Genomic DNA, 21861 nt, shown 5'->3' on the forward strand with positions numbered 1-21861 from the left:
CCTGGAAACGCTCTGGCTTTCTGGCTCTGCCTCGATGCAGTGCATGAATAATGCGCGCCCACAGCTCAATAAATTTTCACTCTTTTCGCCACAGCCGGAGCCGGAGCCGGAGCTGGGGCTGGGGCCGTCCCTGTTTGGCCAGAAACAAAAAATTCACACATCTTGTGCCTCCTCCTCTCTTTATCTCTGTGTGGGGACTCGACTGGCCAGGACTGGGACCGGGACTGGGACTCGACGCCACAGCAGGGAGGAGGCGAGCAAGCACCTCCATGCTCAGCTGGTATGATTCATTTGCTGGCCTCCACGGTAAAAAGGCACAAAACTAAAGGAACTCGCCAGAAATTGTTGCCAAAACCATTTAAAGGAATTCTCTGGAGTTAGAAGTGCCAGAGACACGATCAGGGACCACGGGACCACGGGGCCAGGGGCTTAGGACATGGTCATGGCCAAAAAGACAAAAAAAAACGAAGAAATCGGAAAGGAAACAGAACCCAGACAGTCACAGTCAGACATTGGGTGCATTAAGAGACCTTAGCAGACTGCTTGGGGTCTGCAACCACCTACCTGTCCCGCCCGCCCCCGATGCAACTCCTTCTGATCACTCCCCGCCCCCCTCTGTGGCAGCTCCTACTGCTGCAGAAGTTGCAGTTGCATCTCGCGATTCCATTTCCTCTTCGCATGATTTCGCGCTGCGCTCTCGGTGTGCGCGCCCACAATTGTCGAGAGATTAGAGATGCTGTAATTCCATGGCCTGCGATGCCGATTGGCCTGGGTGAGGAGTCGAGGTTTAAGCCAACTGCCACAACAAGGGGGACAACAACAGCAACAGCAACAACAACAGGAACGACAACGGCAGCCACCACGACGACGACGACGACGGCGATGATGATGATGATGATGCGGTTGATTTGGGCTTATCACGTTCACGGGAGACTGCCAGACGCTCAAAATGTTTACACGGGACTGGAAGATTGTGATGTCTCAGAGAAATCCTTTCCTCGAGAGAAATCACAGAGAAAACGAGTATCGAATAGATGTCAACTCTACATGTTTATATTCCAATAAAAATCTCTAGATTTACATAATCTCGTATTTTACCTACAGAAACCTGATGTTCCATACATCACAAATAATCATACTTAATGTTTGAACGTTGAAATTCAATCTCCTGCTAGCTTTCGGTCTGCGTGGAAAATACTTCAATATAATCATCATAATGATATGCAAATATCCAAAGAAGACGAGCAAGCCACAACCAAAACATGAATCTTCCAGTTATATTTGTTGAAAAAACAAATCGATTATAACTAGTTTTGCTTTGATATTAAAATTAGAGTGAAGTTCCAGAGTTTCGATTTCTGGCAGGATCGTGACTAATACTTTTATTTTCACTTGGATTTATTTTTAAAGCTTTTTGTGAATATTACTATACAGAAATTTGCATTATTAATATGGTATTAATACACATTTGGTGACAACTATTTAAGCATTCTTTATGAGGGTTTCAAAAAATACAATATTCTAAAAGAGTTTGTTTTATATGACATAAATATGAATTGATGTATTTATTGAAATAATAGTAATAATAATAATACAAAAGAAAGAAAGGAGAAAAAAAGCGAAAAAAGTTCGTTAAGTCTAGGTTCTTGTAAATATTACATGCTATTAGCTTAAGGGATAGTTCAGGGAATAAGGGATAACAAACGGAGGTATAGTTGTGGCATATAATCCTAAAAGGTTCATGACTTATGAGGCCGAAAAGTACGGGAAGGTCTAGATGGAATCAATACATGCACATATAAAACCTAAAGAATTATTTCTATAATTTGTAATATTAATATCAATGCACTAATTAGGTAAGTTTTAATTTATTGTCATCTAAAATGTTAGCTTTCAAATGTTAGCTTTAGAGCCCTATAAAAAATGCCTAATCATGCAAATTTCCTTATCTTGATCGACAAGCACTATAAATAATATCTAGTATTTATTGCATGCTATATTTAATACTACGGGTAGTATTTATAATCTATCAAGCAAATCTTATCTGGCTTCAAATTTGTATTTAGGCAGACGCTCCATATCGGCCTCCGTGGCGCAATTGGTTAGCGCGTTCGGCTGTTAACCGAAAGGTTGGTGGTTCGAGTCCACCCGGGGGCGGCTCAAGTCTTTTGCCGAAAAATATTCTCTTTTGTGAGACTTTTCAACGTGTAAACCAGAAAATTGCTGAGGCTGCTCCATGGCGACCATCTCGGGCCGGCTGTGTGGTGTCTCTGTGTCTGCGCCTGCATCTGCGTCTGCGTCTAACAATGGCCACCATTGGCCCAGTCGAGGCTGAGCCGAGACTAAGGCTTAGTTACTTAGTTAGTGCTCCAGCTGGGGGATCTGCCGCTCTGTTCTCCTAGCCGCCGCCGCCGCCTTCTCCACGCTCCCCATCGCTGCCCCGAGATCCCCCTGGTGCATTGCATAAGAGAAATATTTGTGCAATTTGATTTCGCAGAATTGCGAATTCGTTGGAATGAATTCCCGGACCCATCCCCCCTCGCCCAGGCAGGCAGGCGGCTTATGCGCATTATGATTATGATGATACCTTTGCCGCTCTTTGTTTGTTTGTTGCAAGTTGTTGTTGCTGTTGCTGTTGCAAGTTGCAGTGTGGTGTTGTTTTCGCCTTGTTTGCTGGTTTGTTAGTCGCTCGCTCACTCGCTGCGATTATGCTTGAAATTCTATGCAGTTTCGCAGTCCGCGGGCCCCACCAGTCATGATCTGGGGGAAATTCTCTGGAAAAGCATTTTCCTTTTGCCCCAGCCAAACAGAGGAGGGGCAGCAGGGGCAGGGAGAGGCACAAAGACAGAGATCAACATGGCCAGATAGTGTTTGCAATCATTACAAACGACCACGACCACGAATGAGGATCAGTTTTGATTGGTTGTGGCCGTTTTTGGGCAATTTGTAAATGTATCTGCGGTCGAGCAGTGCCCGTGCCCCCCCTTCTCTTTGCTTTAGGCCAGGTCGAAATGGTTTTTTAATTAAAAACTTTTTGTCAAACAGACAGAAACAGCAGTTTGGAAACATTTAAAATGAAATTATTACAAATAAATTTGAATTGAAAGGACGTCAGGGGAAAAGGTCGGCAAGAGAGGGGAAGGAGGGGAGAGCGGGCCATTTTCGTACACCCTCGTAAATTTTCATGTAATTTCATTGCAAGTGTAGGACTCTCAAGGTCTTTACTTCTCTGCAGCCCACTCTTTCTCTATCTCTGTGTCTGTGCCTCCCCACATCTCACTTGAGGCGACAATTTTTTGTGTACACTGTGTTGCAACACGCCCCTGTGCCACACGAAACGGACTGAAATGAAATGAAATGGAAAACGTGGAGAGCACAAAACGAGAACTGACCAAAGCTGTCCGGGGCCCCGGGCCAGGGCGACTGCGACTGCGACTGCGACTGGCCCTGGACCTGGGCCCGAGGTGGACCCTGGACAAGCTGCTAGGAAAATGAGACGCTTATCTGAATCTTCATAGTTGGCTAAGCGCGGTGCGGCCTCTACTGCCTCTGTCCCCCTTCCGCTTGTGGTTCCCTTTCGTTCGGTTTTAATTGCAGCCGAAACGTGAGCGAAATGTAACCAAAAATGCAATTGTGCCTGGAACCGGGACAGCGACAGGGACAGGGACAGGGAACGTTCCCTCTCTATTCGGTTTCCTTTTTTTTTTTTTTTTTGTCTACTTTTTTGGTCATTCCTTTGGCTAGTTAATCGCGCGCATTCGTGCAGCATTCCTTCGGTGGCAGAGAGGCCAAAACTTCCCCCACATCGGACATTCCACTCCACTCCGCTCCGCTCACCCACTCCAGCGACAATCCCTAATGAACGCAGCAGTCAGTCCCCTCTTCCCGGGCTGGCATTTGTCATCGAAACATGTAATTATGCCACTTTGAGGCAGGTCCCGGCCAAGACTCGTTTACAAGATGCACATCTAACAGGGAGGAGAGAGTCCGCAGACCAGCCTAGGCTGATCCAACCAGGCCATTACATGTTATTGTTAATTAGAAAATATTCCGATTTTATTGTTTATTTTCTTGTAAGTGTCGGTTTAATATGCTTCAACATATGTATTTATGGATGCTCGGATGCAAGTTCTCTGAAAACTTTGTATATCTTTAGTGGTATATCAAGTGGCCACGCGACACCTTTTATGCACGGTCCCAGACAGAGACGCAGACCGAGGAGCGCTGCCGCATGTCGCGTACATGCAGGAAAGATAGATAGAAGACTAACGCTTCCTTCTGGACGTTACACACATCCACTTTCACCACGAATCGAACATACCCCAATACTCCTTTTGAGTATAGGGATGCTATAAGCTATATAGTAGTTGTAATATGGGAGAGGTAATTATAGCCCAAGAATAAGACCTCAAGAAGTCAGAAGATGAAGTTTATAATCCTACTGAATTCTGAGAGATAGTGCCTATGGCAGACAAGACTTAGGCCAAAGTTCCTTGCCTGGAAAAGACTGTACGTAAAAGTATTTAACGCATAGAAAATGTGGATAGTTTTTAAAAAATTCCTGATCTTATCTGTGTGGAAAGGAAAATGTTTTCACATTTGATTCGGAAAATGTATCCAAAATCATCAAGAGTTAGTAGAGTGTGAATTTCTCTTAGAAGCTTACTCCTAAATGAAGATCTATTTAATACAAATTGCTGTAATTTCTCTGGTTATATCTGCCACAAGAACTGAATTACATATGGTTACCAAGGCCAACCAATCTCGTGCAGTAATCCATGTTATTCGAAAGCATTTCATACCAACCTCCTCGGGTATCACGCATCCATCTTTTATGACAGGTATTAGCAAGCTGCGCTTACCTAATCACCCAACTATCTCTAATTCGTGTGATTCCCCATCTAAGACTGCCAGCTCTCAGCCAGGGCCTGGGCCTGGCAACATTCGAGGTCTTGGCAACATGTTGCCGGGTGTGTGGCATAATTGTCGCTTCACGTGCAACTGGAGCATTTCAGCACCCAAAATGCTGTCATTCGCCAAACACACACACCCTACACACACTCTGAACATGACAATTAAGTGGGAGAGTGAACCCGAACCCGAGCCCAGGCCCAGGCCCAAGCCTCGGACGGGAGACCCAGTCAGAAGTGACATGCAAGCTGCAGCAAGATCTGCCAAAGAGCCGGAATGACAATGGCCTCAATTAGGCCAGTAATAAGCCATAAAACCAGAGAGTACTAACTTGGTTACCGCTCCCCCTCTTTCTCTCTCTCTCTCTCTCTCTCTCTCTGGTCTCACGCGATGGTCATCATCAGCGGGCATTCGAAACTTTACAGTTCTGCAGCCATTGTATCGAACAGAACTCGGACTCCGCATTTCAGAGTCAATTACACAGTTGAACGATTGGCCCAGAGTCAAGTCAAATTGCCAAAAGCCCAGCACAGCATATAAATCCATAAAATAAAACAAAATCCTAAGCAGGGATAGATGGAAGCAAAGGAGTATCCAGGTTTGTGGGTGGGTGGGGGAGGTGGAGGAGGCACTGAAGTAGAGTGTCCGAGCGAGTGTCCAGCTTTCGGTTTCAGCGATAAACAAACATAAAAAGTAAACGTCACTCGCATCGCTTCTTCACAGTTCAATTCTTATTTAGACAACAGCTAGAACAGCTTCCGAGAAGATATCCGCTGATGGGCAAATCCACACCCACACCCCCTGCACCCCCCCGTGCACCCTCTACGAGCGGGATGTCCTGGCTGGGCAAAATTGTATTTTATTGCCAGGGATTAGAGGCAACCCTTTCGGGCTGGCTCTCTCTGCTGGCCGGACCGGACCACTGATAAAGAACCAATGGCCAGGTCAAGCGGAAGGGTTCCGACCCATTGGAAAGCAATTTATTTACACGTGCCCGAGCTCTGAGGATTCCCCCTCCCCACCTCCCACTCGGCTTAGCCCACTCTTTCTCAATAATTTCCACTGATTTGATGCGATTTTTTACGACTGTCCATAAAGAATCAATTTTTTGCGTAGCGTCCGTTGTTTACGGCCAGAACGGGTCTAAGCCATAATTAAGTGTGTGTTTGTGCTAGTGGCCAATGGCCAATGGCCAATGGCCAATGGGCAGTGTATGTAAGTCAAGTGTTTATCGCACGGCACCCAGCCATCTGCCCGCTTGACTAATTAATGCTCACAATTAAAAACCGATTTAGATGGCATATCGTGCTGAGTAATGGTGCAGAATTTGCATTGGAAATGCATTTGAAATTTATTGATTTAACTGTTTTTTAATCTATCTGTAGCACGCACCCCACCAACAACAACAAAATCCCATGCAACGAAACTGAAAGCGAAACGAAAGCGGATCAATTGCCCAAAAGATCAATTGGCAATTGACAAAGCAATCGCTCAGCCGACATCAGATCAGATCTGATCGGATCGGATCGCATCGGTTTCGAATGCGAGTACTACTCGAATGTGTGTGTTTATCCATTGAGGCATTAAATCTCTGGACAAATTCCCAAACCCGACAATTGCCAACAAATTTCAGTGTTGCGGTTTCCGTCACTCAAGCGCAAAACGAGAAACGCATTAATCCGCCTAGTATTGTTTTTTCTCTCTTTTTCTTTTTTTTTTGAGGGTTTGCATTTTGGGTTTGCCTTTCAGCTTAGCCCCCGGTAATTCAATTTACTGATGATGCCACACAGCTCAGTTCCCATTCCCGTTCCCACATTTGATGCCTCCTGCCTCCTGCCTCTTGCCACTCGGCTTGCACCTTGCACTTTCTGTTTCTCAGTTTTCCCTGTGTTCAGTTTTTGGCGGTTTGTGTTTCTTTTTCCTTTTTTCTCTGGAATACTTGGCACGCGCTGCATTTTTATTGCTTCATCCTGGCCGCAGGTTACCCAGGCAGGTGCGATTCCACTCCCAGACGAGTCGAATTCGATGATGACCGAAGAAATGTGTAATTCATGTTTCCGCAGGGGGATTGAGAGAAAAACCAACCAAAAGGGATACCCAAAGAAGACTCTGATGGGGTTTGAAATACTTCAAAGGTCTGTACTGGAGGGTCAACAGACTACAGAAAAAAGTTCCTTAGAACGAGTGGATAAGCAGATTGCAGATATTTCTACTGCTAGGTTATGGGCAAATCTTTTCACATTAAAAATTGAAAAGAAGCTACTTTTGAATTTAAAAAGTAAAGCAAAAATAATGCTTCAAATAAGTAAAAAATGTCTAGGACAAACTTCTTTAATTATATCTGTATTAGCTTCCATTTTGACTCCACTTTGACTCCACTTTGACCCCAACTTTAGTCCTTCTGCCCCGAATAGTTAGCCTTAGATTTAAATATTTATATTCAAATGAAAGTGTTTTCACATACACTTAAGATTTTGTTTCTATTTTTTTGTTTAAATTGGGATTGTATTTTGTATTTTTGATTATAAAATGATGTTGTTTTCTGTTACTGTTAGAGCAACTTATACAACAGTCACAGAAAAATTAAAATAATTTAAAACAATAAATAAATTAATAAAAAATTAGTGTCATTAAGGTAGAAGAATTTAGATGATTATATTATTTGGTATATATTCAAATAAAATATTTTCGTAATAAAATTCAAAATTAAATATATTTACCACAAATTGAATATAAAATATTTATTTAAAAGTGTTTCATATTTCGATTAAATATGGGCCGTATTAAATCAAAGTGAACTAAATTTAATTTCACAAAATTTATATCTAAAAAAGAAACGAATATTTTATTGAAATATGGCTGTCATGTTACTATGCAATTTTTCTCTCAGTGCAACAAAGAACTCTTCTCTCTGCTATTGCGTAATTAGTGTTTTTTAGTTTCTAGTTTGAAACATGTTCAACCTCGGCGGATATTGTGGGTATATGCCACACGCGGATGATTCGCAGCTAGCGGATGTTGTTGGCCAGCCCTAGACATGGCCAACCAGTCGCCGCTGATTGGCCCAAAGGCGGAGCCACAATCCGAAAGCGAGTCGTGCGCATAAATTATGGCATTAAGCTAGCGTCTGGGATTGGTGCAAGTGCAGCAGCCACAGCAGCCTCCACACTTGGCTCCAAAGCAGGTTTTTCCCCCCAGCCCCAGCCCCAAGTGATCCTGTCCGTCTGTATCTGTGTGTGTGTGTGTGTGTCTGAGGAAACTGTTCCCAGCTAGCGCTCAAATTAGTTGGTCCAAAGTTGGATCGAAACGGAGACTGGGATTGGGGATTGGGATTGGGGATTGGGTCTGACATGTTTATTACGAAACGCTGAGAAGACATAAATCGGAGCTGGCCAGAGCCAAAAGAGCCAAAAGAGCCTTTCGTCAGTGGAAATTCAATTAAAATTGACATTTTCCAATGAACCCAATGCAAATTGCCGGCCCATGACAAACGTCAGGCGTCAATCAGGCGACAACCAGGATATTTATGGCCAAATGCATTATTTATTTGTCTTCTACTCTCTACTCCTTGTCTAGCTGCGGTGAAATTTATTACATTATATGATATTATAATGTAACAAATGGCTCAACCGACCGACGACCGCCCGGGTTGACTCGTACCTCTGATGTGCAGACGTGAGTGCCAGCCAACGGCCAAGGAGCTGTTGCACACAGTCCTCGAGTGTGGCCAGAGAGTGGCAGTCGACTCGCAGAGTGCATTCAACTCGCTCTGCATCGAAATCGGCGATAACAAAAGCAATTTGTTAACCGCGAGCGTGTATCCCCAGCAAAGGGAAAGGAAATCCCACCAAAGTATGTGAAAATATTAACAACAATTTGAAACAAGTCAACGATATTCATACCCAAAACGAATCATTAATACCCTCTCTCTGTCGTTTTGGTAGGATTTGATATGCTGGAATTTGAATTGAAATTGAAATTATTCATTATTTAAGGAAACTTCTGGGATACTGACAGCTTTCTTGATTGCTTCACCTCTCTCTCTTCTCAATGTAATATTCTTTGTTCCATTCCACGGCAAAATCCGCCCATAGCCGGAACCAGAAGTGAGGGCATCACGAATGTAAAATGCTGAAAACATTAAAGTAGCCTAAAGCAGCTTGATTAATTTTATGAGCGATCAGCCGTTAAGTTCAGCGCACATGAAATTCGCGATATTAATCTAGCATTAAGCATACGCCCCGTTAAAGTTCAAGTCAACGTTCGTTTAACCCTACCCCAAAAACAAGAACAAAAACAAAAGCATAAAGCATCGCCCGATCCCCGAGTTATTCCCAAAAGGTAAATACTCATTAGTGAAATTTTCTTATCAAAATTCTGTTCGGTTTCGTTGGTTTTTTATCCTCCACAGGGCTTGAGGCTGGTCGGCCGGTCGGCTGTGGCCTGATCTTGATGCAATTAATAAACGGCGCGGCGTTGGCAGTGCATTTTATGGCTCTGGATATCCGGAAGCGAGTAATAAAAGGGTTCGAAATCGGGATCGCAGCAGAGATCGCGATTATGATTTTGATGGTCTCCATACTGCATACGGCATATCCCTAACCACCTACCACCCTTCCCCCTCCCCAGAGCAGAGCAGAGCAGAGTCGGGCTAAGCCGAGGGACCACACTGAAAGCTGAGGGCAATTGCCAATTGCATTCATCAACATGACAGCTACTCGTCTGTCTCTGGGTTTGTATCTGTGTCTGTTTCTGAGTCCGTGTGCCCTCTCTTCCACCAATAGCTGTCTCTGTACTCCTCTGAGTCTGGGCCTTTTGTAAATTGACAGCCGCTGCTGCTCAATTTGAATGCAAACCACAAAATTGGATAATTTCCCAGTGACAATCGAGAGGGCTATCCTCTGCAGTGGTCTGGTCTGGTCTGGTCTGGTCTTCCCTCCCTGATATATGCGAAGAGCTAAAAGTTTCCCAGGAGCAGGCAGGCACTTGCCGGTGACCCCACAGAGTGCAGAGATCCCTCCTGGACTGAAAACAAAAAAAAATAAGACAATGGCTTTTGGGGCGAATATGCAAAATAAATTTCACTTCCGAATCCGAATGCGAATCCTGGGGCTGCTCTCTGCTCTCTGCTTGTTGTTTCATGGCTTGTTTTACATATGTCCGCACCTAAGCAGAAGACACAAGACCACGACGTCGACGACGACGACGACGACGACGACGACGATGGAGATGGGCCTGGTCACCCACCATCATCAGGCTGGAAGGCAGCCCTGGGGGACACTCGACAATGGGCCAAATGGCCGGCTCGAAAAGGCAAAATGCAGGCAAGGCAACTCGTAAATCCGCTTCGATTGCTTCGCTCGAAATCCATTCGGAATTGATTGCATTTGGGGCAGGATCAGCCAGGGGTGCGGTCGAGGATTGTGGGTGCCTGCTCAAAATGTTGCAATTAATTTTTGCACAATGCTCTTTGTGCTATTTAGTTATGGAAGACTCCTTCGACTCACTTAATTGCCCCCCCGCCGAAAAAAAAACCAAAACAAAAACAAAAGCAAAAACAGAACAGAGCTGAATCCAAAACGGTAGCTCCGAACCGGGGATAAGGAAGAGCAGACTCCTCGGAAAGAGACTCCTTTTGGGGTTCCTTCTGGGTTTTGCTTCTGGGTTTTGGGCTTTTGGGGTATCTGCTTTGTGGCCTTTGATTTGCATATATTTTGGTTTTAATTAGTTAACAAGCTGCTTTCGTTTGTTGCGATTGCATGTTGAACCACGACGCGTATCGTAGATGCTGCTGCAGGTAACTCCTGCCCCATGCCACACTCCACACTCTACTCCTCTCTGGGGTTGCATGCATAAGGAGAGGACAGCAACAACAACAACAGCAACGTATAAAATCAAACACGATTTTTAGCAGTTTTCAATTCCCGGAAATCTTGTACGATATGTAGCACCATACAACTGTGGATTGTGCTGATTGTTGCTGTTGCTGCTGTTGCCGTTGCTGTTGCCGTAAGCCTCATCCCTATCCTGCTGCTGCCCAGGCTCAGGCCCAGGCCCAGGCCCAGGCACAGGCTCAGGCCCGCGCGCTCGATACGATTCCGATTCCGATTCCCCAGTATCGTGCAAATGTTTCATTATTTAACTGATTTCAGTTAGCCAAAGACGACAACAGCTGGCCCCAAGCAGGAGGAGTCTGCCGGCGGACAGGCAACAACCAGACAACTTCAGTTGCTGGAATACCAGCGAAAATTCCAAGATGTTGTCATCAATTAAGCTGTGGCCCGACCGCGGCCAAGTGGATGCCGAGTGGATGGCTGTTCACACCTGAGAGAACTTTATTAGTCCAGTGCAGGGCCAAAAAAGGTGGCAAAGATGCGTAAATTATGGTCTAGGCACTGAAAGCAAATGGCGCTGGCCAATAAAATGCCAGATAAATCAAGCCAAAGACAAAGACCCACTGCAGGACCAGGACCCAGACCCAGACCAAGACTGAGTGCAGGACGGACTGCACGCGAAGGTGAAGGTGGAAATCAGCAGTTGGAGCTGAGCAAATTCAGCAGAAATGAGCGGAGACAGAACTTATTTGCATTCGCCTTGTTGTCAGCCAAGTTGTCGTCGTCTCGGGCTCCGTCGCTGTCGCTGTCTCAGTCTCTGCCCCTGGCTCCGTCTTCGTCTTCGTCTGGGTCTTTGGTTCCTGTCTTCGTCTCCATGGCATCCTGCTACTGACAGTTGGCTCTTGAGGCTAGGGAAGGGCACGGGGATCGAGAGAGCGAGAGAGAGTGGGGTAAAAGCCAAGCATGAAAACTGTTGCCCACGAGTCTGGCGAGTACGCGGTAGAGCATTCTGCCAGACAGCCTTTTGTTTCATCTTGTTAAGGCTTGAACTTTATGCCTGCTCCAGAGCTACTAGCCCCAGTCCCCCCCCTCCCAATCCCCCGCCATACAGAGGCTTTACTGCCTGGTTATTGTTTCTGGTTGGGGTCTTTCTCTGCTCGTTCTTCTTGTTTTTGGTTTTGTTTTTATTTTTGCTACAATTCCTGGAACTTTTCAGGTGGCACAGCATGTTTGGGGGCCAGACACACTTTTGGTGGCCTCGTGCAGTCCCCATTGTGGGGGCTTTCAATTAAAATATATTTAAGCATAATTTGGTTAGAGCAGAGAGAGAGAGAGGGACAGAGAATGATGGGGTTAAAGGGGGAGTAAATGTACAAAAATATACAAAAAAGTATAGGGGTCTCTTCTATACAAATTTTCAAAAGTAAAACCTCTGTGTATCCATCAAAAAGATATAACATTTGGTAAAGATCTCAAAGGAACCCAAAGATTTCTTAGATGTAAACTTAAGAATAGCCTTTAAAAGAGTTCCTTAGTCTAATTATTTTCGCTTGGAACTCTTACGGCCTAAGATTTCCCTTTGCCGTTCAATCAATAAATTATAAGTTATCTCTTTATATATTTATGGTCAACACCCCGCCTAGTTTTTATTTATTGCTCGCTCATTCTTTTACCCTTTTTTTTGCATTTTGTGACGGCTTTTCATCAAAGGAGTCACGATGATGGCAACTGTGGCGCATACAAATGAATGGTTTTGGCTTAATGTGGTCTGCGAAAAATACAAACAAAAAGTAAAAAACTTAAATGTTGTTTGGGCATGTTTTATATGTCATTATACAATCAGCACAAGTCGCACAAATCGCTAAAAATTAAGCAGAAAGAACTAAGCTCGGATCTGGCCCCTGCGGCGGCACCAGCGGCAAGAATATCACTTTTACAGACATACACTGCGTGCCACAACTGTAAAACAAGCTGGAATAAAAAGTGAAAATAAATCTAAACCTGGGGAACAATTGTGGGGCATACAAGTTGGAGTTTCGAAAGAGATCTAAAATCTCTTTCTTCTTAAGCCTATGACACGCACTGTATATAGGTATAAACCCAAAAATAAACGACATCTAGGCTGGAGGAATGCGTAATTTTTGTATAAGTTTTCAGCTCGCTGATATCTTTGTATAACCCAAATATTTAAGCATAAAAGGGTATATTGTATTCGTGCAAATCGATTTAGAAAGGAGGGAAAGGAGGAACGATTGTTCCCCTTAGTTCTAAAAACTCCTAGAAAATTTAAAGAATAATTAAATCGATTTTGTATATATATTACTTAATGTACTTAGTGCATAAGAAATAAAACCAAGTAGCGGGTATCATATAGTCGGAATTCCGATCTAAGCACTTTTAGTTGTCTTTAATTTAGTTTTTTTTTGTTGTATACAAATTTACGAGCACGTCGTTAGTTTTTGGTTTTCTTTTGGGGGATTCGCTTCGAATGTTTGGCTTGTGGCAAATGGCCGTGCAGAGAGATGCTTATCGGGGGGGGGCAATGTTAATGTCCAGCATTTAAAAGTGTAATTAACGCAATTTGAAATATGAAGCGACGAAACAAACAAAAGACTGAGGCAACAAACTTGCAGAGGGCCCCCAGACGTCGGCCAAAAAGGAAGCAGGAAGCCCGGGACGAGGCATGAGAATATTTGATCATGACTCACAGACGGCTCGTGCTTGACACGTATTCCAGGAATGTCCCTCTGCCACACACACACACACACGCTCACACTGGTTCTATCCTCCGGTAGCTACTGTCTTGATTCTGCACACAGAATTTCTAATTAGCCAAGGGCTCACACTCGCATTCCCATTCCCTTCCTGCGCCTGTTCTCCTTACCAATATTTATGCGTTCATAGGACTGGGCGCATCTATCAATTGGTAACCTGCTACGGCTGCTCCGTTTGGGTGGCCAAGTGGCCAGCCACTTGTCTTTTGTCCTCTATAAATTATATTCGAACCGGTGCCTGGAATATTTGATTTGATTTCACTCGTTTCGTGTAATTTATGGGATTTTTCATGGGGTTTTTCTAATGTTTTTATAATTTGTCTTTATTGGTTTTCTTCTTTTTCAGTTTCTTGTTGTTGTTTCTGCCTTGCTCGCTTCCAGTGTTTTTTTTATTCAGTTTTTCAGATTTCAATTTTCCATTTGGTTATTGTACGAGTAGCTTAGAATTTGCATAACTGTTTCATATAAATTATCGTAATTAACTAGGTGAATGTTAATGAGCGTACAAAAAAGCGTGACAAGGCTGGCTTAAGGACTTCGATTCGGTTTTGGTTTCGGTTTCGGTTTGGGATTTGGATCTCGGTTTGACTGCTTCCACTAGTAAAACTCAACAATTTGTTTTTTGTTTTTTTTTTGCGTATCTTACAATGAACTTTCAAGGGGCTACAGCATTCGAATTTCTTTAACTATGACTTTTCCATACTTTAGTTGATTTCACGTACATATAGGTTTATATTTAGTTTAAAACGCTTTAATAATAATTTTAGTTTATCCTCTGTTTTACTGGTTTACTTTTTGTTTCTGTTGTAGTGTTCCATTTTTGTTTTTTCGCTAAGCAAAAATTCAATTTATAAATTATAAATAAGCGAAAAGTAAATATATTTTTATATAAAAATTATAAAAAAATAATAATATTGTTATATAATCACACCAATAAACACTAAACATAAGTCTAACTAAACGTGGACACAGACAACGGAATCGGTAGAGACGCCAGGGACTGGAGAGCGGCTCGATCAAGCCAGAATGAAGTGGTTTATGCGTGTGTTTGTTTGTGTTTGTGTGGGTTGTGTGCAGAGATTAACTACAAGTACTAACGATTTACACTGAGTGCCATAAAGCAGTTTCGAGCAACAAGCACCGGATCTCTGCCGCGACACTACACCCTAGAATTCCTACAGGAAAGAGACACAAACATAGTGTAAGGACAATTACAAAAACACAAATATGCAGACATTCACATTCGTACAGACAGATCATCAAGGCATAATTATTACTGTGTAAGTTTCGATTTCTTTTGCATCTGTTCTCAATCGATTCGCTACTCCGAATCTTTTCTCAATTTCTTCATTACTCTGCAAATCATTAAAATATAGGTTTTCGTATATATATGTAGTTTTTCTGTGTGAGATACAGTTCCTATGTTTTTGTGTGTGTGTGTGTGTGTGTGTAGAGGGGGTTTGTGTTAGTTATCTAACGACTTTGGCTTTTCGAATGTTGAATTAACCACTGCAGCGTTATGTCAATGTTGTCCTTTTCCTTACACGAAATACTGTAACAGCAGATTTCACGGTCCTGTATGCTCGATAGATTCCTAGAATGGAGTTTAGTACTTGAATTGAGGACCGTTCTAGATGATCTTGTTGCTCCCAGAACACTTACATTCGCTCAATGAGGCCAGTCTCGTCGAGCGCTCCTGGAAGATCACGTTTGTTGCCCAACACGAGCACTGGAATGCCGGCCAGCTGCGGCTTGTCCAACAGCGAATGCAGCTCGTTCCTCGAGGCCTCCAGCTTATCCAGATCAGCCGCATCCACCATATAGCTGTCAATTACATAATATTGTTATTGTTAATTTGTGTCCATTGTTCAATTATTGGGTTGATTAGCTTACACAATCGCATTGACGCCGCGACAATACCGTTCCCACATGGAACGGAAACGGGGCTGGCCGCCAATATCCCAGACCTTGATGGTTACATTGCCTCGTGTAATTTTTCGCATGTTGAAGCCTACTGTGGGTATCATATCCTCAGCAAATTGGCCGGACTGCAAGATAAAATATTAGTGATTAATACCGACACAATCTAAGAATAGTATACATCGAATTATAATAGAAGCTCGGAACGATTGTAGGAAGCCTGAAAAAGAAAATATTCTGTTTATGCTTCGGGACATCGGATTTTACTCGAATGCCTTAAAGCGTGCTACAGTTTTCGATGAGAAACGGCTCTAGCTAATGGAACGGATCTTTAATGCTCATAAATGAGCATGATAAGTAGTGGAAAACTCCCAACAAATTCCAGACCTCAGTTTATTGCATGCGGGTACATTATATACATGACTCATAGTCAGCTGGCTCGAGAGCTCCTGCTCCCCAGAGCAGACTCGACTCGGGTTTCAATGCGTTTCGAAGCTGATATTTGAATCTGGATCGCGACTTATCAGCTCGCAAAAGGAAAGAGGGAGGGGGGGCTGTACAGTAGGTGGAGAGCCGGTACAATGGGCGGGGGTCAGCTGGTGTCGGGCCGATGATAATGCGTCATGGTTTCGAACATGCGTATAACGTTTATTGATTATGAGCGAACATAAAAAGTAGCGCTAAAATAAAACAGTTAGCACAGCGTTAATATTTAATGCAATGGTGAAAAAAAGAAGAAACTGCCCGATAAGACGGCCAGCGAAGAAACAAAGGCAATCAATAACCAAATAGCGAGACCTCGGGCCAAGTTCATGGTGATTGCTCACTCGTCAGGGAGCGAGGGTCTGTGCTCTCCCTCTCTCTCTCTCTCTCTCTCTTTGCGATTCTTTTGACAGTCGCGGGGTTAATTTCGTTTGTATTATTTGATGGAATAGTCATAGTCCCCGGCTTTCTCTGCCCCTCCGGGCCACCACCTACGCCATAACGGCAGCAATCAAGCAACCCCCTCGCACACATTGGCAAAAACAGCACACTGTCACTGAACACACACACCCATATGCAAATACTCACTGCAATAACATTGACGAACGTTGTCTTCCCCGAGAACTGCAGCCCCACTAGCGTCAGTTCCATCTCCTCTTTCCAGAAGATGCTCTTGAACCAGTCCAGGATTCTGTTTATGAGTGCCAACATATTTGCACTGTTCTATGGGGCTTTTTTAAATTCCAATTTTTTATTCCAATTCTTGTAGCAAATAAATGGCGTTGGCGTTAGTGGTGTCAAAACATCGATGGCACTATCGATAGTATCGATTTTTTAAATCATTCCATTCCAAACTATCGATGGGCGCCACTATCGATGGTCTGACAGCTCTAGACTTCTTGATAAAATATACCGTCCGACCCTCAGAAATATACCAAAATATACCGTCCCATTCTAAAAATTTACCGTAAATATACTGACGAATTGCAGTTATATTATGCATATTCCTCGTTTTTGATATTCCATTAAATATTTCTAGCTTCACACTTAATGGTATGGCACAATGGCTCAATGGTACAATTTAAAACAATTCAGTAAGCTAATAAAAATAAAAGTATGATATATTATAAACACTAAAAGTATCGAATGTACAATCGAATATCTGCTGATCCGTTGTGAATGACAAAAGCGGAAGAACAAGAAAGTAAACAAAATGGTAAGTCAGGCGATTTATTTAATGAAATTATAATAAAATGTGTATAAACCGTGTACTTTTAGGCGAGAAATGCAGAGAAAGCAATGTAAGTGTGATCAATAAAATGTGTTAAATCGATTTTCAACGTTTCTTGGCCCTACTATGGCAGGACCACTTTGGCACGTTGGCGGGCCGCCAAAGAAGTGGAATCCGGCGAAAAGGAACGCCGCCCGTACCTGGCCTCGGAATGTGGCGACCTACCCAGATGCGAGAAGTTCCGCTTGGAGATAATACGTGAAATATCCAAGAAAGTGGCACAAATACAGAACGGTATTAAATTCGATTTCCTTCTTATAAAATGGCTAGTTATTCTTTTTTTGTTTGCTTCTGCTTTCAGCCGGTCTTGGCGAATTCCGCATACGTGATCTGAACGATGAGATCAACAAGCTGCTGCGCGAGAAACGTCACTGGGAGAACCAGATCTCCGCGCTCGGCGGGCCACACTACCGACGCTATGGACCGAAGATGTTTGATGCGGAGGGTCGCGAGGTGCCAGGCAATCGTGGCTACAAATACTTTGGTGCCGCCAAAGATTTGCCCGGTGTGCGCGAACTCTTCGAGCAAGACCCACCGCCGCCGCCCCGAAAATCCCGCGCCGAACTGATGAAGGACGTCGATGCCGAATACTATGGCTACCGCGATGACGAAGACGGAGTTCTCATTCCGCTAGAGGAGCGGATCGAACGCGTTGCCCTGCAGAAGGCAGTGCAGGAGTGGCGCGAGAAAATGGCTCGCGATGGACGCATAGTCGACGACGACGACGAGGAGGAGGATGAGATCTATCCACTTTCTGGACCTGCTCGCGAGGCTGCTGAGGACGCCAAGGCCAGGGCAGCAGTGGACGATCCACACGGACTCCTGGCGCCAAAATTCACCGCCCATGTGCCCGTGCCGACGCAGCAGGACGTGCAGGAAGCACTCCTTCGCAAGCGCAAGCAGGAACTGCTCGAGAAATATGCCGGAGGTGCCAATTAAGTTTCAATAAAGTGACTCATTTCTTAACTTGAACGTATTTTTGCTTAAACTTTAATATCGAATGTAACAATGATACCTCTTGGTATAAGGAATATGGGCTTAAATTTCAAAGCATTTTTCAATGTGCTGTAGTCGCTTAAATCTATACACTTTTTTGCTTTGGGAGCAAATGAATTTGCTAAGTGATCCCACACTTATGATAGATTGAATTGTTGTCTGCTACGAATTTGATAGTTGAATTGTCGATTTTGATAAAACCTCAAAGAGATTCGATTCATCTTGTCGGTCTTTGTCATCATCTTGAAAAAGGGTTGGATGATGATGTACGTCTCCATCTCATCTTCCAGCAGCTCAGTGGCCTGCTTCACAGAGTGTGTTTTGTTCTTTTGTTTAAAACTATAAATTTTGTGCTTCGCGAGCATAATGGGAATTTGTCAATTAACTCAAAAGTCAAAGCGATCGAAGCGACCACCACCGCCACCGCGGCCTCCACCGCCGCTGCGAAAACCTCCACCACCACCACCATAGCCTCCGCCTCCGCCGCCGCTGCGTCCTCCTCCGCCACCACCTTCAGCAGCGCGACGCTCCTTCATGGCTTTGAAACGTCTGGCCATGCTGTGAAGCTGCTCAGGCACTACCTGGTCAGCCTCCTCCAAAATGTTGATCAGCTCTTGGGCCATCCCCCAATCCGACCGTGTGATAAAGCTAATAGAAGTCCCGGTACGTCCAGCACGTCCCGTACGTCCCACACGGTGAACATACTCCTCGATGTTGCGAGGGAAATCATAGTTGATCACATGACTGCAAATATAGAAAGGGATTAAAAAGCTACAGCAAAACCCTAAATGCTTCCCTACCTGATGTCCTCGATATCCAGTCCACGAGAGGCCACATCTGTGGCTATCAAAATACGCACCACGCCTGACTTAATGTCGGCAATGGCCTGTTCGCGGTCGCTCTGATCGCGACTGCCATGTATACACTGGGTCATGAATCCGTCCAGGGTCAAGTCACTGGATAGATCGTCGGCGCGAGCCTTGCGGCCGCAGAAAACGATTATTTTGTCGGTCTTTGTCATATTCTTGATAAAGCTTTTGATGATGCCGTACTTCTCGGACTCATCCTCCAGCAGCTCAATGACCTGCTTCACAGAGTGTGTGGCTGCCAGATCGAGGGAACCAACGCACACCTGGATGGGATTGTTCATGTAGCTTTGGGCGAGACGGCGCACACCAGGCGGCCAGGTGGCCGACGTCATGATGGTCTGGCGATCGGGCCGAATGTCCATCAGGACCTTGCGAATCTGTGGCTCGAAGCCCATGTCCAGCATACGATCCGCTTCGTCCAAAACCAGATAGGTGATACTGCTTACGTCTATGACCTTGGCCTGAACCAAATCGTTGAGACGCCCGGGAGTACAGATGATTATCTCCGCTCCACGCTCCACATCCGAGATCTGCATCCGACGACATCCGCCTCCATAAACACAAACCCTAAAAGATTTCAGGGCAAAACGGTCACAACATCTCACTCATAAGTAGTCCAAACTTACGCTCTCATGTCGCGGAAAGAATATTTCTTTACCTCCATTTCAATCTGGAGCGCTAGCTCGCGAGTGGGCGCCAGCACAAGGACATTGGCCCCGCCACGCTGGCCTCTAGGAATGCTTTGATACTCGGTGTGTATCATGCCGGGCAGCAGAAATGCCAGCGTCTTGCCTGTGCCAGTCTGGGCAATGCCAATCATATCATGCCCCTTTAGCAGAATGGGCCACGCCTGAGACTGAATGGGCGAGGGCTTAGGGAAGCCCTGCTTCTCGATTTCGCCCAACAGATCGGGATATTCGGCAAAGCATTGCTCGAATGTCCATACCGGATTTGGTATGGGTGGGATTTCTTCGACCTCCTTCGGCTCAAACACAAGAGCAACTGTCGTATTATTGTTCTCCGCATGAATGCGTTTCACCTCCGCATCGCTTAAGTTCGCCACCTCAGGGGCCTCCTTGTAAAAGTTCTTTGTTAATTCGGGAAGCTTGGCCCAGCGCGCTGCTGCAGCTTCTTCCTGTAAATAATTGGTGCCTTTATATTTAGGTTAGAGAGGAACTATGAGTCACTTACAGAGGCTTTGTTAAGGGCTGCCCAATCTATGGTGCCAGTTAAATCCCCACCTTGATTATTATTATTAGAGTCATCCTCATAGCTGGTACCTTCGGTGCGATACCGGCCATAACCGGATCCACCTCCTCCTCCATAACTGGACCCACCTCTTGCTCCATAGCTTGATCCACCCCCTGCCCCAAAGCTGGATCCACCTCCTCCTCCATAGTTTGATCCACCTCCTCCTCCTCCTCCATAGTTGGATGCAACTGCACCGCCGCGAACATGTCCTCTGTCTCTATCGCGATTTCCAGAATCTCTTGATATTTGATTTCGTATGTACTCTACGGCATCGTTGACGTTCGTCTGGATATGGCCCAAGATCTTAACAGTTAAACCGGCTTTATCCACATGGACCCGCACATTGAAATCATTTTGGATGCGAGTCACATTAGATCCGGCGCGGCCAATAATTCTACCAACCATGTCTGCGCCGATGTTGATCACTTCGGTGAGGGCGTACTCCGCGCTTTTTGCGAACCCTCCTCCACCATCACCGCGCTCCCGATCACGGCGTCCCTGACCATAATCGTCTATGTTTCGATCTCCGTGGCCGCGCTGACCACGCGAGTTTTCTTCATGTCTCACGCTGCGGTCGTACTTATCGTTGAAATCTTTTCTATCACGCTTATACATATTCGTTGCAGGAGCTTGATCAGCATCTGGTTCATCCCAGTCTAGCTCTGACATTTCGGAAACAGTTCTTCGTTTTATTTTGAGGGAAATAGCAAAGCTAACACGTGAAAAATGCGGAGTTTGCAGAAATTATTTGCCGATGCAGCGTTAAACGGTAAAACATGTGTGTGCGAGGCAAAATGGCGGCGTTGGCGGTGGCGAAAGTGAACAAATCACTGCGGTCTGCTATCGAAAGCTGTGTTCCAGCTAATTTATAACTCAAAGCGGCTGAATAAATTTCATTTAGTTACCTCGGAATTTCTAATATGTATTTTACCGGCAACCACTAAAAAAACGGAACTCAAACAGCCCGCCCTTGCGAAACAGTGTGACAGCTGAATTATCGTTAAAATATACCGTCCGATCCTCAGAAACTTACCAAAATATACCGTAAATATACTACCGTAAATATATACTGTATGGTTAGTGGTGATACTGATTTCCGTGGAATATTACTAGCTATATAGAACATTTAGCCATGCCCACATAATTTTAAAATTAGACACATTTTCAGTTAATTAGCAACCTTTTTTTATGGAATGGTGCTCATTGTTGTCAACCGGGTAAAAGAGGTTCTCACCCGATTCAAATAAATACCGAAATATACGGTCTCATTTTCAAAATATAGCGTAAATATTCGGCTGAAGGACTTCCGATAATATTAACTGGATGCGAGTGTTGCGCGCCAAAGCGAAATTGGTTGAAAATGATAAATAATCACTATTTGTCTCTTGTTTCACGTCGTTAGATCAGATAAACCGACATTTCATTCTTCTTATCGATGCACAGACCTAGTTTTCAAAAACGATCGGTGTTTTTATGCGATAAACAGAACCTATCGGCGTTTTATTTCAAAATCAATTTTAAAGCTCACAACT

General features: G+C 44.4%; 3 protein-coding genes and 1 non-coding gene across 4 annotated transcripts; 2 read left to right on the forward strand and 2 right to left on the reverse strand.

The window, feature by feature from the left end:
- Positions 1 to 2083: 2083 nt before the first annotated feature.
- Positions 2084 to 2157, forward strand: TRNAN-GUU (transfer RNA asparagine (anticodon GUU)). Its single transcript has one exon. It is a non-coding gene; the product is annotated as a tRNA-Asn (tRNA).
- A 12643-nt stretch (positions 2158 to 14800) lies between these two features.
- Positions 14801 to 16730, reverse strand: Arl8 (ADP-ribosylation factor-like protein 8). Its single transcript, XM_001358621.4, has 4 exons — positions 16511 to 16730; positions 15413 to 15567; positions 15182 to 15343; positions 14801 to 15113 (listed from the first exon to the last, which is right to left on the reverse strand). Exons 1-4 carry the CDS (start codon positions 16631 to 16633, stop codon positions 14993 to 14995), a joined length of 561 nt encoding a protein of 186 aa, XP_001358658.1. The 5' UTR covers positions 16634 to 16730; the 3' UTR covers positions 14801 to 14992.
- A 322-nt stretch (positions 16731 to 17052) lies between these two features.
- Positions 17053 to 18185, forward strand: LOC4801590 (pre-mRNA-splicing factor ISY1 homolog). The gene is made up of 4 exons (XM_001358622.5): positions 17053 to 17138; positions 17201 to 17223; positions 17287 to 17447; positions 17515 to 18185. Exons 1-4 carry the CDS (start codon positions 17136 to 17138, stop codon positions 18150 to 18152), a joined length of 825 nt encoding a protein of 274 aa, XP_001358659.4. The 5' UTR covers positions 17053 to 17135; the 3' UTR covers positions 18153 to 18185.
- Positions 18181 to 21357, reverse strand: LOC4801591 (ATP-dependent RNA helicase dbp2). The gene is made up of 5 exons (XM_001358623.5): positions 21235 to 21357; positions 20270 to 21179; positions 19705 to 20213; positions 19010 to 19645; positions 18181 to 18953 (listed from the first exon to the last, which is right to left on the reverse strand). Exons 2-5 carry the CDS (start codon positions 20996 to 20998, stop codon positions 18596 to 18598), a joined length of 2232 nt encoding a protein of 743 aa, XP_001358660.5. The 5' UTR covers positions 20999 to 21179; positions 21235 to 21357; the 3' UTR covers positions 18181 to 18595.
- Between the last annotated feature and the right edge of the window lie 504 nt (positions 21358 to 21861).

The sequence above is a fragment of the Drosophila pseudoobscura genome, chromosome 2 (assembly GCF_009870125.1).
Source record: "Drosophila pseudoobscura strain MV-25-SWS-2005 chromosome 2, UCI_Dpse_MV25, whole genome shotgun sequence".
NCBI lineage: Eukaryota > Metazoa > Arthropoda > Insecta > Diptera > Drosophilidae > Drosophila > Drosophila pseudoobscura.

What these genes read in the sequence shown, in the direction of transcription:
- LOC4801590 (XM_001358622.5), top strand. An exon ending in AGAAATGCAGAGAAAGCAAT is followed by an intron (nt 17,224 to 17,286) that starts GTAAGTGTGATC and finishes CTACTATGGCAG; the next exon opens with GACCACTTTGGCACGTTGGC. An exon ending in AGTGGCACAAATACAGAACG is followed by an intron (nt 17,448 to 17,514) that starts GTATTAAATTCG and finishes TTCTGCTTTCAG; the next exon opens with CCGGTCTTGGCGAATTCCGC.
- LOC4801591 (XM_001358623.5), bottom strand. Translation starts at nt 20,998, where the DNA reads ATGTCAGAGCTAGACTGGGATGAACCAGATGCTGATCAAGCTCCTGCA. An exon ending in TCTTTCCGCGACATGAGAGC is followed by an intron (nt 19,646 to 19,704) that starts GTAAGTTTGGAC and finishes GAAATCTTTTAG; the next exon opens with GGTTTGTGTTTATGGAGGCG. An exon ending in CTGGATATCGAGGACATCAG is followed by an intron (nt 18,954 to 19,009) that starts GTAGGGAAGCAT and finishes CTATATTTGCAG; the next exon opens with TCATGTGATCAACTATGATT.
- Arl8 (XM_001358621.4), bottom strand. Translation starts at nt 16,633, where the DNA reads ATGTTGGCACTCATAAACAGAATCCTGGACTGGTTCAAGAGCATCTTC. An exon ending in CGCGGCGTCAATGCGATTGT is followed by an intron (nt 15,344 to 15,412) that starts GTAAGCTAATCA and finishes TGTAATTGACAG; the next exon opens with CTATATGGTGGATGCGGCTG. An exon ending in ACTGGCCTCATTGAGCGAAT is followed by an intron (nt 15,114 to 15,181) that starts GTAAGTGTTCTG and finishes ACTCCATTCTAG; the next exon opens with GAATCTATCGAGCATACAGG.